Below are 15284 nucleotides of genomic sequence, written 5' to 3'. Positions count from 1 at the left end.
TAGCAAAATGTTTTCACACCTTCCAGCTTCACGCCATCTCCAAGATCCAACTCATTTCCTCCATCTGCAGCTTCCTCTGTGCACACCTTACATTTGAATGTAGCTGCCACACTGGTTAATGACCCTCTCAGACCACTACATTTTTGATGAACCCACTCAGCGCACATTGTACATTGAATGGAGTTCACTCCGACACCCTTCCTGCACACAGCACATGGCCACTTCCCAGTTCTTTCCACCTCCCACATGCTTTACCACTTGCCATCACCTTTGTCTTTCCTATATTCACCTTCAGACCTTTTGTCTCCATACATTCCTTCCACGTGTTAATCTTTTCCTTCAGTCCATCCATACTTTCCGCAATCAACACCAGATCATCTGCATACAACAACTCCCACGGTAAACCCTCCTTTACGTTCTGAGCCAGCACCTCCATCACAGCTACAAATAGTAGTGGACTTAGTACCGACCCCTGATGCACTCCCACCTTCACCTCAAACTCACCACTGTTCCCGTCCTTCGTCCTTACAGCTGTGCGCGCTCTTTTGTACATTGCCATCACTACTCTGATCAACCATTCCTCCACACCTAACTTCCTCAATGCCCATGTCACTACTTCACGTGGAACCCTATCGAATGCTTTCTCCAGATCAACAAACCCAAGAAACAACTTCTTCCTCTTCTCCATGTACTTCTCCTGCAACTGCCTCACAATAAAAAGCGCGTGTGTCATTCCTCTTCATGGCATAAATCCAAACTGCATTTCGTCGATCTTCACCTTCTTCCTTATCCTCCTCTCCAACACCCTTTCCAATACCTTCATTCCATGCTCCAATAACTTCATCGCTCAGTACGAGCCATACTCCAGAGGGTCACCTTTCCCCTTGTATAGAGGGATGAGGGTACTCAGTTCCCAATCCACTGGAATGCGACCTTCTTTCACCACAAGCTTACAGATCTCTGCCATTCTCTTCACACCCCAACTTCCTGCTGCCTTCAACATATCTCCCACAACTCCCGTCGGCCCTCCCACTTTTCTACTCTTCATTGCTTTTATCGCTTCCTCAACTTCCTTCTCAGTTATCTTCTCTGCCGGTCCTAAAACTGGGTTACTCGATGTTGCCATCCCATTCATTCTTTGTATTCAACAGCATTTCCATATATCTTTTCCATCTTCCTTTAATTCCATCTGGGTCCACAACAATTTGTCCCACTTCATCCTTCAAGCAACTCACCCCCATCACATCACACCTCTCTTTCGCTATCTGCTTTGCAATCCTGAATACCGCTCTCTGACCCTCTTCCGAATCCAAGCGTTCTCCGAACATTTTCATACATGTCTCCTGCGCCTTTCCTACCTCTTTCATTGCAGCCTTCTTGGCTGCCTTATAACTTTCATGCTCTGCTTTTTCTACTCCCGTACCCTTCGCCTTCTGCCACTCCTTGAACTTCTTCCTCTTCTCGTCAATCCTCTTTCCAACTTCATCATCCCACCACCATGTTTCCGAGTGCCTCGGTAGTCCTTTTGTCCATCCACATACCTCACCAACAGCTCCCAACAGACTATCTTTCATCGACATCCAACCACGTTCAAGCTCAACCACATCATCCTCTACCCTACTCAGCCTCTCTTTTAGTGCCTCCCTTACTGTCACCTCTTTCAACCTCCACACCTTCATTCTCGGTTGGTACTTCACCCGCCGAGCTCTCCTCGCACCTTTCACCCTTATGTCGCAGACAACCAAGTGGTGCTGTGAAACAGCCTCTTCCCCCGGGATCACCTTTGTGTCCCGGAGGTGCCCCCTATCTCGCCTACGCACCATCAGGTCGTCAACAGTTGTCGTCGACCCACCTGACGTGTATGTAACAAGCTTATTATCCCCTTTCTGGAACTGAGTATTACAAATCAACAAATCAGCTCCATCAGCAAACTCCAAAATCCTTTCACCTTCTCCATTTCTCACACCATATCCGTAACCCCCATTAACTCCCTCAAAACCGTCCATACTCCTTCCCACATGTCCATTTTGGTCTCCTCCTACCACAACAACGTCGTCATCTTTCACATTTTCCATCAGCTTCTCTATCGCACACCAGAACTTGTCCTTCTCTTCCTCGCTCCGACCAACCTGCGGAGCATATCCCGAGATGACGTTCAACAAGAGCTTTCCAATCATCATTTTCACCATCATCAACCTATCACTCACTCTAGTCACACTCACCACACTGTCTACAAACTCCTCAGAAAACAGGACACCAACACCATTCATGCCCTCCGGGCACCCTTGCCACACACACTTGTATTTCTGTCCCTGCCTACCCTTCACCATTCTCACACCACTTCCCTTCCATCTCGACTCTTGCACACAACATATGTCCACTCTTCTTCGATCAATACTTCCACCACTTCTCCTGATCTCCCTGTCATTGTCCCTACATTCCATGTCCCAAACCTCAGAAACCGATCTCCACTTCGGGCTGTACCCTGCCCATTTGTAGTTGTAATTGTCATGGTTCTCTTTTTGAGGCAATGTTTTTATGGCCGGATGCCCTTCCCGATGCCAACCCTCTTAGTCGCCTCTTACGACACGCAGGGATACGGTGTACCTATTCTAACCAGGGTACACACCGTACACACCGGTCCAAGTCAATTCATGTAAAAGCACAAGGATGACCGAGCCGTCCTCCCAAATACATTACACATACAAGCTCCTCCACAAGCTTGAGATCACCATTGATGACAAAGAAAAGGTTCGTTTACACTGCACGTTGAGTAGCTAAGATGGCCAGGTGTACAGAATGTAAACGCAACATTTTCGAAGGTGAGATCCTCAGTGAGCAGAAGCACTCGGAGCCCTCAAGCACGTCGTGCAAACGAGCCTCAGGAAGCAGGAAAGGAGGCCTCAAGCACGTCGTGCAAACGAGCCTCAGGAAGCAGGAAAGGAGGCCTCAAGCACGTCGTGCAAACGAGCCTCAGGAAGCAGGAAAGGAGGCCTCAAGCACGTCGTGCAAACGAGCCTCAGGAAGCAGGAAAGGAGGCCTCAAGCACGTCGTGCAAACGAGCCTCAGGAAGCAGGAAAGGAGGCCTCAAGCACGTCGTGCAAACGAGCTGCTCGGTCGTTGGAAGAAGCTCGGGGTTCGTGGACAGCGCCGTCGGTGTTGCCAGGAGGCACACGGGGATGGGAAGGGCTGGGCGCGGCTCGACGACACCACGGACCACAGTCGAGGGATCCTCGGCAGAGCCCGGGGCCGAGGAGCAGGTGAGGAACACCGGCTCGGAAATGCTCCCGACGGGAAAGGACACAAGACGCAGCTCTGGCGCGCCTTCTCCGGACAGCTGGCGCTGCCGATCGAATTATTTACTCTTTCCTGGGATGAAAATGTATATCTCTTAATGCAGTTTCAATTTTCTTCATGATATCCATTGCTTTCTCCAATGACACATCATTGGATTCTAATAACAAGTGCTTCTTCCACTGTGCGCAAGACGTTTTTTTCAATAAAATGATCTCATCAACTCGTTCTGTAGCACTCAGCATTTGCAGTGCTGCACTAGCTCAATCAGTGCAGATACTAACTGGATCAATGACTCACCCAGCCTCACCCAGGTAAGGATACCACTAATGAAACTGAAAGCGACAGAGAAGACTCTGCTGGGAACCAAAATGGGATGCTTTGTTTGAATACTTTACACAACCAAACCTAAACTACCTAAATACAAAAGACACACCAACTCAGTGAATCTACAGATAATCAGTAAATGTACAATTAAATAAATACCAACTACAAGTACATCAAAAATAGAAGGAAAGCTAGAAAGGCACTTGGTAGAGCATCTACCTCCGCCAGGCTGAACGGTTTACGTTTTGTATCCACTGATAGGTCATATCTGGATCTGGATCTGAACCAAACCTCATAAGCTTGTTCTTGCCATCTACCCAACTCATCCAACAGGTTGTCATAACCCATCTAGACTGAGCGCCAGCGAAATTTGTTCAACCGGAAAGAGACAGAAGGTTTCATTACATGAGGTGGTTGATTGTCCATCACTGACTGAAGGTCGGGATTGCTGCCGGGTCATAGCCTGTACCTTAGGCCTACAGGTGACCTTTTCGGGTCACCAAAAATGCACTTATTCAACCCAACAGCGACAAGGAAACTAATTGCACCATGACATTTGGTAGGGACCGTAAAGTTCACCAAAAGTACCGTGACAGCAATTTTATACCGTACATTTTCGAGAACAGCAGCTTTTTTAATAGGTCACGTGACCACATTTATTCAACCTAAGAGCGACAAGCATCAAACTTGGTTCATATAATGCAATGGTTATTGCCAAACACGAAAATACCAATGACAGCAATTTTCTCCTGTACTTTGACCTTGACAGCAACCTTTGACCTCGACACACCCACAACGCAGATGCTTATGCAATCCAAATGCGACAAGTATCGAACTTTTTAAAACGCGATCTTTATCTAACTATTCTGCCATCGATTTCCATGCTTCTGCCTTTTTTAACCGATCCCTGTATTTGGCAGCCCACACATCCCATACATTTTTCGAGTCGCCCCCCGGGCCCCCCCTAGAACCACCCCTGCAGGTGTTTCCACTTGTGAGAAACTCGCTCGTGACAGAAATCACTACTGAAGCTGTTTACATGAAAGTCTGAAGGCTTGCTTGGGACTAGACGTGTTATCATGGAGAATGAGGCGAGTGTCTTACTGATTCGCGGACTAGCGATCCTTTTTCTCACGTATGTTTTTCTCGTCTGTGTGTCTGTATTACCTGAAATAACTCATGTCAGTCCATTGTTCGATTGTGGCATGTCCTAACCCTATAGGCACTGAATACAAAGTTCAAGTTTTGTTTGAAATTGGTTTTGTACTTCAAGTAACGACCGAAAGATGGCAGGTGTGTGTATGGTGTCCCAACAGACTCCACAGGTATTAGATTGTACAGGCTGACCAGCGACTTGGTTGCCACTGTGGTCGTTAAAATTTGAATAGCGGGGGGTGCCTGGATGCCTAAGTGAATCCATCGTGCCTGTAGGGCTAATATCAATATTTAAGGATAGTTGGCGCCCCTTTTTCATCTTTTGGCTTTTGTTAGTGTAAAAAGAGCAGTTTGCATGAATAGTCTGCTCGAGAACGACACCAAATTCAGTTTGCTTTATTTTTCTATTTCAGATTTGTTTCGTGTGTTCGATGAAAGGTGATGTTGCGCTCAAACAGATCAAGGATGACGAACAGTGGGCAAGAGTGAAAAATGCCGCGGATCGACGAAAGTGCCTGCAAACGGACATGTTTCAAGAAGCGACCGAACGGATTCGAAATTGCCGAGACATTTCATACTTGCGATACCATTCGGCCTGTCTAAGCAAATTCAGTGCTGTAAAAAAACGCAAGGCTGAGAATGAAAGTAGCAAACCGTCCAGCCCAGCTAAAAAGACACGGTCATTGTCTGGCATGTTAAAATCCACTCCTCGAGGTGCAATAGTGGAGAAACGCTGCGTTTTCTGTTCAAAAGAAAAGAAACTATCTAAGTGTGGACAATCATTTGAACCTTTGAGTGCGATGCTAACTATGAACGGTAGCAAAACAGTTGTGGCCTGCGCAAGAGCGAACCCAAATTCTGCTTCCAGTCAGAAAATTCTGGTGCTTGCTGGAGGTACGGATGACCTTGTGGCTCCTGAGGGCATGTACCACAATACATGTCGCTTGAAATTCCTTCGGAATTCCGGTGCAGAAAACGGTGGCGGCTACGATTTCGCTGCACCGTCAGCTGTTCATAAGGTAGCATTCGACGCGATGAAAGGCTTCATAGACTCGCAAGTTGTGGCAAAGCGTAATCCCGTCCTTGTTGCATCTGTAATGGAGTTATACAGATCAGAATATTTGGCCAACGGTGGGATTTCCGAGGATATAGAAGGATACACCACACAGAAATTACTCGATAAGATAAAAAACACCTACAAGGACAACTTATGCCACGGGAAAGAGTCGAACAAAACAGGAAATTTCATTTACGCGCCATCTCTCAGTTTTGATGACGCAGTCGCGGCTCTGAAAAACACCAGTCGAGATGAACAGGAGGTACGATCCACTGCAATGCTACTGAGAGCGGAAATTCTCCCAATGGAGAAGACCAAAATTCCCAGCCATACAACCATTGATTCTTTGAAGAAAAACGCCCCGGAAATACCTCCGCTGACGAAACTTTTCTACAAAACCCTACTTTCTGGAGTCGGCGACACACCATCAGCCGCTAAGAAAAGGAAGTGTGAAGCGCTCTCATCAGATGCAGTATACACTATCACAGGGGAATGTGAAACCTTGGAAAACCACAACGCTTGGTATTGGGTTTTCTTCGATGTTGGGAAGCAAGAGTGCACTAACAGTACTGAATAGACTTGGACATTCTGTGAGCGACGATGAGTGCAAAAGACTGATTTCCGAAATCGCATACACCTGTGCTTCAGGGGAGAAGGAGACGCCGGCGGGACTGCTGACCGATTCACAACTTGCAACTGGTATGTATATAATACTTCAGTAAATATGATTATAAACATCTGACTATAAGTAATTTATATTGTATAAATAATCCTATATATTCATATATGATAAAATATGTCTCTGAAATTAGGGTCGAATGAGAAAGAACGTGATGAATATTATATTCGGTTGAATGTGCTAAAACCTGAGACAGTCCACAGCCCATATTATTCAGGCAGGATATAATTATTTCTAAATTTCTGCTTCAGGTACAGCCTGGGACAACTTCGACTTGAACGTGGAAACCCTGGATGGCAAGAACAATCTACACGTGACCGTGGGTATAGCTTACCAGAATCAACACGTGCCAGATGAACATCCCACCGAAATCATTGCTGGACCATCAAGGAAGACGTCAAATCTCAGTGGGAGAGCCAGGAGAACGTTTGAAGGGATTGTGAAAGAGTGCCCCACTTTCCGTTTAAATTTGCGAGCAGCCAAATTCCCACTGTCGACAAATGACAGCGACAACTATATTGGAGCGCGCGCATTGGATATTTTGTGGGTGATCAAGTCCATGTATGAAACGGTACCCCAGTTTAATGGATTTTACTCTTTCTTCGTGGAAGATCACCTTCCAATGACAGTGATAGCCTATATGGACCCCATAAATGAGTCTCCAACACTTAGCAAAGTCGTCCAGGCGACCATGGAACGATCCCTTAAAGTGGCTGAAGAAACTGGTCAAATATGGAACCCAGTCACGTACGATCTGAACATTGCCATGAAGGCGTTCGCCATTCAAGCTCTCCGTGCGCCCACATTTGATAAGCTCATCATTTTACTGGGCAACTTCCACATAGAACTAGCATTTTTCGGTGCTGTTGGAACTTATATATCTGATTCCGGTTTGGAATATCTGTTGACCGAGGGCAATGTTCTTGCCGAGGGTTCTTTGAATGGATTTGTGAAGGGTAAATTTTATAACCGATGTACCCGCATTCACCAGATAACGGCTGGGGTCCTGGAGCAGTTACTGTATGAACGGTTCCTCTCAGACCGAAGTGATCAGTATGAAGAAGTACTCGCCGAGATAATGTCGTCAGATTTACATGATACGAACAAGCTGCTCAAACTGTCTACACAGGAATGTTTCCATCGGCTTGTCAGTGACTACGAGCAGTATTTTCACGAGACCATGAACGGCTCCCTAGGCAAGACAGCGGCATATTGGGCTGTGTACGTCTATCTCATCAATCGCATTTACCGAGAGCTGCAAAGGGCTGTTCGAACCAACGATGTCGACCTGTATGTGACAGTTCTGCCTCATCTGATGGACGTTTTCTTCGCATTGAACAGACCAAATTATTCTCGGTGGGGTTCACTCTATCTGGACAAGCTCCGTCACCTAGATTCAGCTGCAATGGATGTACTGAAAGCCGGTGCCTTCAGCACAAAACGTACGAAGAAGTCGTACTCACGCAGTGTGATTGACCTAACTTTGGAGCAAACAGCGAATCGCGACGCCGCATCTGCAGCCTCCGGAGTCGTTCACTTCGCAAATTCGGAGAAGGCTTTTCGGCGGTGGTGTGTCAGCCTTACCCAACGTAGCATGGCCGTAACTGAGTTGAAAGAGATGTGTGGAATCCAAAGGGGAGAAACACCGGCAAACCAGTTGCGCACACAACGTCTGCGGAAAGACAAAGAAAGCACCGACCGTCTCAAGCAGCAGTTCATTGAAACATGCAACCCCTTCGATGCCGCCACACCAGACACCCTCGTCAACTTGGCTACGGGACAAAGTGCCGTAGAGGCGACGACCACCTACCTCACCACAACTCTTCAACGGGGAAAAGCGGCTAAATCGGAGTTTCTGTTTGAGTGCGCAGAAGACGGAGCAAGGTTTGTAAAAACGGTGAAGCGCATCAAAGTGCAAAACTTCGCATCCGAGAACGCTCGAAAAGCGACCAAACGTGAAAAAGTTGGTACCGAAGGTGTGAGAGACGCCTTCGCTCACATACTGGCGATGGATGCGGTACGAGAAGCTATCGACCTCCGAGATCTACTAAGCCATCCAATCACCCCGATTCCCCTGTCAATCGCACACAGTGATGGGTCAGTGACGAAGACGACGAAGTCAGCGCTCACGAAAGTTCTGGAAAGAAAACAGAAAGAACCTTCCAGCGACATGGACATCTCCCTCTCAGTAAGGCCATCGGTATATCTCGTTGATGGTGGCCTTATTCTTTACGAGGTTTTGACTCGCCACAAACAATCAACGTATCGCTTGATAGCTAGAGATATAATGGTGCACATTTGTTCGCACGCCGGTACCGCAATTGAGGTGCACCTGCTTCTTGACAAGTACCTGACGCCATCAATAAAAGATCTGGAGAGGAGGAACCGGGGTGGTGGACATGAGGATTTTGTGATAACAGGGCCGGAACAGAGGCAAAAGAAGAATGGCAGTGAACTCCTGAAAAACTATCATTTCAAGAATGCATTTCTGAAATTCATGATGGAAGAAGTCCAGAACGAGCAGTACGCTAGTATCATTGACCGCAAAACAGTGTATGTTTCCCACGGGGGAAGTTGTATAGAACTAAAGGTGAACAAGTAAGGGGTTGCTGGTGGTGTCCGTTCCCTCACAGTATCAAGGCCAACATGAAGAGGCAGACACTTTAATTGCTTATCATGCCGTGACGGCGATGTCAGGTGACATAACCGTGCGCTCCTCGGACACTGATGTTTTAGTGATACTGTTGCCAATCGCTGCAAAGCATCCCCACCGCATAATGCTAGACTACGGAAGCGTAAACAGTCGCCGCTTCATCAACGTGTCCGAAATTGCACACGTACTGGAGGACAGGGAAGCCGGTACAACAGAGGCTGTCGTTGGTTTTCACGCCCTAACAGGATGCGATGACACATTGGCGTTCTACAGAAAGGGTAAACAGAAACCCTTTGAAATAATGGAGAAAGGGCATGTCAAGGCTTTGCAGTCTTTGTGTGATGACGAAATGGATGTCGTGGGGTTGGAAAGATTCGTTTGCCACGTGTACGGCAATAAAAGCGCCAAATGTGTTGATGAGGCACGAGCAAAGGCCTTTTTCAAGATGGTAGGGGCGGGAAAGTTCTCTGACCAAGTGAGGAAGATGAACTGTGCTTCGCTGCCGCCGTGCAGGAGAACCCTTCTGCAGCATCTCCATAGGGCTCACTATGTCTCCTTGATGTGGAAATCGGCTTCGAAAGCGAATCCAACGGCCGGATTGTGTCCCACCAACTATGGCTGGGAAGTGGATGCAACTGGCAACTACACATTCCAGTGGTTTCTCAGACCTGTACTGCCTGAAGAGCTGAAAAAGCCTGCTGCCCCAGAGACTGAGGAGTTTGTAGAGGATCCCTACGAATGCGACACAGACGTGGAGGACGAGGCCGACCGAGACCAGCCCTCACCTGATAGTGATGGTGAACCCTGGAGTGGGGATAGCGGGAGCGAATCCGAAACGGAGTGATCAACACAGTTTATACACTGTGATCAATGCGGCAGGAACCTTATGCTTATGGAACTACTGTCAATACAGTCCGTACCATATTCGGATAAACTGAGTAGGTTGGGATTTGCTTGTCGGTATTGGTTTTGGATGACGTCATTGTTGGTATCGCCACATAATATTTCCATATTTTTTGGTTAGCATATAAAATTGACGGTTAACGGTACTCGCTATTTGTTTTTGTTTGATTATTGGTCACTGGTAATTGATTCAAACCACTTCCTCTTTCCTCTTATTCAATATGGCCAGTGAGAGTTGAATCGCTTTAGGATATGTACGTCATGTTACAGACGTTGACCAGCGATTGAAATCCGGAAGTAGGTTGCCCGCATCCGGGTCGCTCAAGTGGGTTAAGGTCAAATTAGGCCTACAGGAGAACATATTGCTGTCATTGGTATTTTTGTATTTGAAAATATCTCCATATCGCGTTTTAAAAAGTTCGATACTTGTCGCATTTGGATTGCATAAGCATCTGCGTTGTGGGTGTGTCGAGGTCAAAGGTTGCTGTCAAGGTCAAAGTACAGGAGAAAATTGCTGTCATTGGTATTTTCGTGTTTGGCAATAACCATTGCATTATATGAACCAAGTTTGATGCTTGTCGCTCTTGGGTTGAATAAATGTGGTCACGTGACCTATTTAAAAAGCTGCTGTTCTCGAAAATGTACAGTATAAAATTGCTGTCACGGTACTTTTGGTGAACTGCTGGTCCCTACCAAATGTCATGGTGCAATTAGTTTCCTTGTCGCTATTGGGTTGAATAAGTGCATTTTTGGTGACCCGAAAAGGCCACCTGTAGGCCTAAGGTACAGGCTATGACCCGGCAGCAATCCGACCTTCAGTCAGTGATGGACAATCAACCACCTCATGTAATGAAACCTTCTGTCTCTTTCCGGTTGAACAAATTTCGCTGGCGCTCGGTCTAATCCACAACTTTGGGAAAAATCGTGGCTATTTATCAGTTTAGCCCCAATCTCTCAATTGTGAAGAAACATGGATTTTTTTTTTCGAGTAAATGGATCTGGATACGGATCTTCACCAAAATCTATTTTCTCCTTGGCACACAGCCAAGCTATCCACCAGGTTTCGTCCTAATCTGTCCATAAATTGAGACATGGTGTTCACAAACAGATAGACAGACCAACAGGGTGAATGCATAACCTCCATCAACCTTCAGTGGCTGAGGTAATAAATGAGTGAAAACTGCACCCAGTACTATACTCAAGAACTAGAACGACACTCTTCAACCGCGATGCCTACACCCACATTATTACATAACTAGCAGAAGTACCCGGTATTGCCGGGCGGGGGAGGGGAGGGGAGGGGAACGGGGGGGGAGGGGAGGGGAACGGGGGGGAGGGGAGAAGAGTGGGAGGGGAGGGGGGAGAGGGGGGAAGAGGGGGGGATGGGGAGGGTGAGGGATGGGAAGGGGGTGGGAGGGGGGGAGGGGTGGCGGGGGGAGGGGGAGGGGGGAGGGGGGAGGGGATGGGGGAGGGGAGGGGAGGGGAGGGGGAGGGGGGAGGGGAGGGGGGAAGGGGGAGGGGAGGGGGAGGGGCCGGAGGGGGGAGGGCCGGGCCGGAGGAGGGAGGGGCCGGAGGGGGAGGGGAGGGGAAAGGGGGGAGGGGACGGGGGGAGGGGGGGGAGGGGAGGGTGAGGGATGGGAGGGTGAGGGATGGGAGAGTGAGGGATGGGAGAGTGAGGGATGGGAGAGTGAGGGATGGGAGAGTGAGGGATGGGAGGGTGAGGGATGGGAGAGTGAGGGATGGGAGAGTGAGGGATGGAGAGTGAGGGATGGGAGGGTGAGGGATGGGAGGGTGAGGGATGGGAGGGGGGAGGGGGATGGGTTGGAGGGGGGGGAAGGGGTGGGAGGAGGAGGGATGGGAGGGTGAGGGATGGGGAGGGGGGAGGGGGATGGGTGGGAGGGGGGAGGGGGATGGGTGGGAGGGGGGAAGGGGGGAGGGGGAGGGGGAGGGGGGAGGGGGAGGGGGGAGGAGGAGGGGGGTGGGAGGGGGGAGGGGGAGGGGGAAGGGGGAGGAGGAGGGGGGGTGGAGGGGGGAGGGGGAGGGGGGAGGGGGAGGGGGAAGGGGGAGGGGAGGGGGAGGGGAGGGGGGGGCAGGGGAGGGGGGAGGGGGAGGGGGAAGGGGGAGGGGTGGACCCGGCAGAAGTACCCGGCATTGCTGGGGCGGGGGAGGGGAGGGGAAGGGGGAGGGGGCGAGGGGAAGGGGTAGGGGAGGGGAACGGGGGGGGGGGAGGGGAGAATAGGGGACAAGGGGAGAAGGGTGGGGGAGGGGAGGGGGAAAAGGGAGGGGGAGGGGAGAAGGGGAAAGGGAGGGGGAGGGGAGAAGGGGAGGGGGTAGGGTGGAGGGGGTAGGGTGGAGGGGGGAGGGGGTAGGGTGGAGGGGGTAGGGTGGAGGGGGGAGGGGGAGGGAGAAAGGGAGGTGGGAAAGGGAGGGGGAGAGGGGAGGGTGAAAGGGAGGGGAGGGGGGAGGGGGAAAAGGGAGGAGGAGGGGGAAAAGGGAGGGGGATGGGGAAAAGGGAGGGGGAGGAGGAAAAGGGAGGGGGAGGGGGAAAAGGGAGGGGGAGGGGAGAAGGGGAGGGGGGAAGGGGAGGGGGGAGGGGAGAAGGGGAGGGGTAGGCTGGAGGGGGTAGGGTGGAGGGGGAAGGGAAGGGGGGACGGAGGGGGGAGGGGGAAGGGGGAGGGAAGGGGATGGCCAGTCAACAATGACGTTGCAGTTCTCATGGTCGGAGAGCAGCGCAACAATCGGACATTGTCCTGCATATTCGCAACAGCACGAAGCGGATTTTAGAGACTCACCGATCCTGTGACGTCCTCCAGTACCGGCGTTGCCGGGCGGGGGAAGGGAGACCCGTACATCCCAACCCGTACATTCGCCCTCTCGACTCAAGCTCACTCGGACAAAAGCCTCGCACAAATTACACCGTGAAGGCCCAATGGTCATGTCTATGCCACAAATCACGGGCGCACTGAATTGAAAATATATAGAACGCTCATACTCCGTGAAAAGTGAAGCCGCCGTGTCGCCATCTTGGTCAGCACGACTCTACCAACTCGCTTCGCGGATCTCGTTTTGTGCGGCAATAAACTGCTCCAATCGGTTACGGAAGGGTTGTGGAAAGACGTTTCACAGCTGTTTCAAAGACATTTAATTCATATCGCACAAAATCGATACAAAACACGATCGCATATAAGGTGAAAAAACGTGTGACGTGTGACGGGATGGAATATCACGTGATCGCTCTGAGCGAATCAGTCTGGCGGCGGTAATGGAACATCACGTGATCGCTCTGAGCGAATCAGCGAGCTGCTCTGGAACCGGCTGAGATTAGCGGGTACTTTGCTGAAATGCGCTGAGGTAAATATGAATAAAAAATATGGATCGTCAAATATTTTGAGTTTGGCCATGTTCGTCCCAGGCTCATTGGCCATGTCTATGTCAAATATCAAGCACGTAAGCCTCTCTGTTTAGGAATCTATCAGTAACATCACACACACACACACACACACACACACACACACACACACACACACACACACACACACACACACACACACACACACACACACACACACACACACACACACACACACACAGTGTTTTATATATATATAGATGATACATACTTCCATAAAGTTTGATTTCAATCCATTCAGCTGTTCTCAAGTATCACATCTTCACCTGACATGACTTCTGCCCTCTTGCGGCCATAATCCAATCAGTTCATCTTTGCATCATATATACTTATACCAAGTTCGTTCAAAATCCCATCACTGGCTCACAAGTTATGGTGATAACAGGATTTTTACCTCAAATAACCTCTGACCTTTGACCTCGTGACCCCAAATTATGTATAATCAGTTCATCTTCACCTCACTATACATACCTGCACCAAGTTTGACCAAGATCCCTTCAGCCGTTTTCAAGTTATCGCGGTAATGAAAACCTATCACAGACGGACGGATGGATGGACAGACGGACGGACGAACATGAAGACATAATGCGTCCGGCAACTTCGTCGGTAGAGGCATAAAAACAACAAACACAGCCAACCAATAATTTGTTTGAAGCCAACCAATAATTTTTACTACTCAAACAAATGGGCAACACACAAAATCAGACCAGTGGAAGAAAAAGTGCACCACTTCCTGTAATGCACAAGAGGTAGAAGAGTACTCACCATGAGGCACAAACAGCGAACAGATTGAAGCTCCAATAAAGCCTCTTCACAGCTACGCTCCCTGGCAAGCACGTCCATAAATGCCTTCTCCGCCTCTGTATAGCGCTGTGGAAGAAAACCAATTTTTTTCCTTTATGACGACTCAGTGCTTCAGTTGTGGCTGAACGTTATACAATGCAGGACGACCATGTTGATCTAGTTAGCACCAGCACATATGTTGAACGGTGTGCAAGTTGATAAATAACCTAAATATTTATACAAATGTGCAATATGCAGGTCTCACCTTCAATGCGACGAGGGCTTTTCCCTTACGAAAATATGCTTTGGTCCATGATGGGTTGATGTGGATAGCCCTAAGTGCATCTGACAAAGCTTTGTTGTATTCTTTCAAATGCTCATAACAAAATGCCCTATTGCAAAAGTATCTGTAATCACACAAAAGGAATAGAGAAAATATTCACTATCGAGCAAGTAAACAACCCCCATCCAATCTCCCCTCCCTCCAACCGTTCTTTTCAGGTATGTAAAAATAAGTAAGGTCGGTAGCAGAAAGAAAGCTACATTGTCAATTTTTATTATTATCCATGGTATAATGAACACATGATTGGTGGTCCAATGTTTGTACTTTCACAACAGTGTTGTGTCATCTGAAGATTAGCCAAATACTACAATTGCTTATCGGCAGAATTAAAGTTATATGGTCGAAAGGTTGCCAAAAATAAATCCTACCGAGTTGCACTTTAGGGTTTTAAAACTGTTCCGTGAGCCTGCTCGCGATTGGTTAAACAAAATGATGCACCAAGATCTTTGTGATTGACCTATCCGAGTGGATTCATAACATGCTTTCAGATAACCAATCTGAATTGGACATCACAGGCAAATTGCATGGAAGACCATACACACTTTTGTGGTTATAGGCAAGACATTTGAAGTTTCGGAATGCCATCCAAAAATTGCGTGAAAACTTTGGAAGACTCACTCTGCCCCCTAATGGGGCAAGCAAAAATGTACACGTGAAAAGACGACCAATTTCAAAACGGGT

At 48.7% G+C, this 15284-nt stretch overlaps 1 protein-coding gene across 2 annotated transcripts in view; it reads right to left on the bottom strand.

The window, feature by feature from the left end:
- The window catches only part of TTC31 (tetratricopeptide repeat domain 31), a 103855-nt gene that overhangs the window by 48172 nt on the left and 40399 nt on the right, over nucleotides 1-15284 (bottom strand). For both annotated transcript variants that reach the window (XM_068105827.2, XM_068105828.2), the window contains 2 exons: nucleotides 14526-14667; nucleotides 14243-14347 (listed from right to left, as the gene is read on the bottom strand). In XM_068105827.2, the coding sequence (XP_067961928.2) occupies nucleotides 14243-14347; nucleotides 14526-14667 (247 nt within the window). The remainder of the gene's footprint in view (nucleotides 1-14242; nucleotides 14348-14525; nucleotides 14668-15284) is intronic.

This window comes from Myxine glutinosa, chromosome 2, assembly GCF_964187855.1.
Source record: "Myxine glutinosa chromosome 2, kmMyxGlut1.1, whole genome shotgun sequence".
Classification (NCBI taxonomy): Eukaryota; Metazoa; Chordata; class Myxini; order Myxiniformes; family Myxinidae; genus Myxine; species Myxine glutinosa.
The sequence above is the reverse complement of the archived record's forward strand: the minus strand, read 5'-3'. Positions and strand labels throughout refer to the sequence as shown.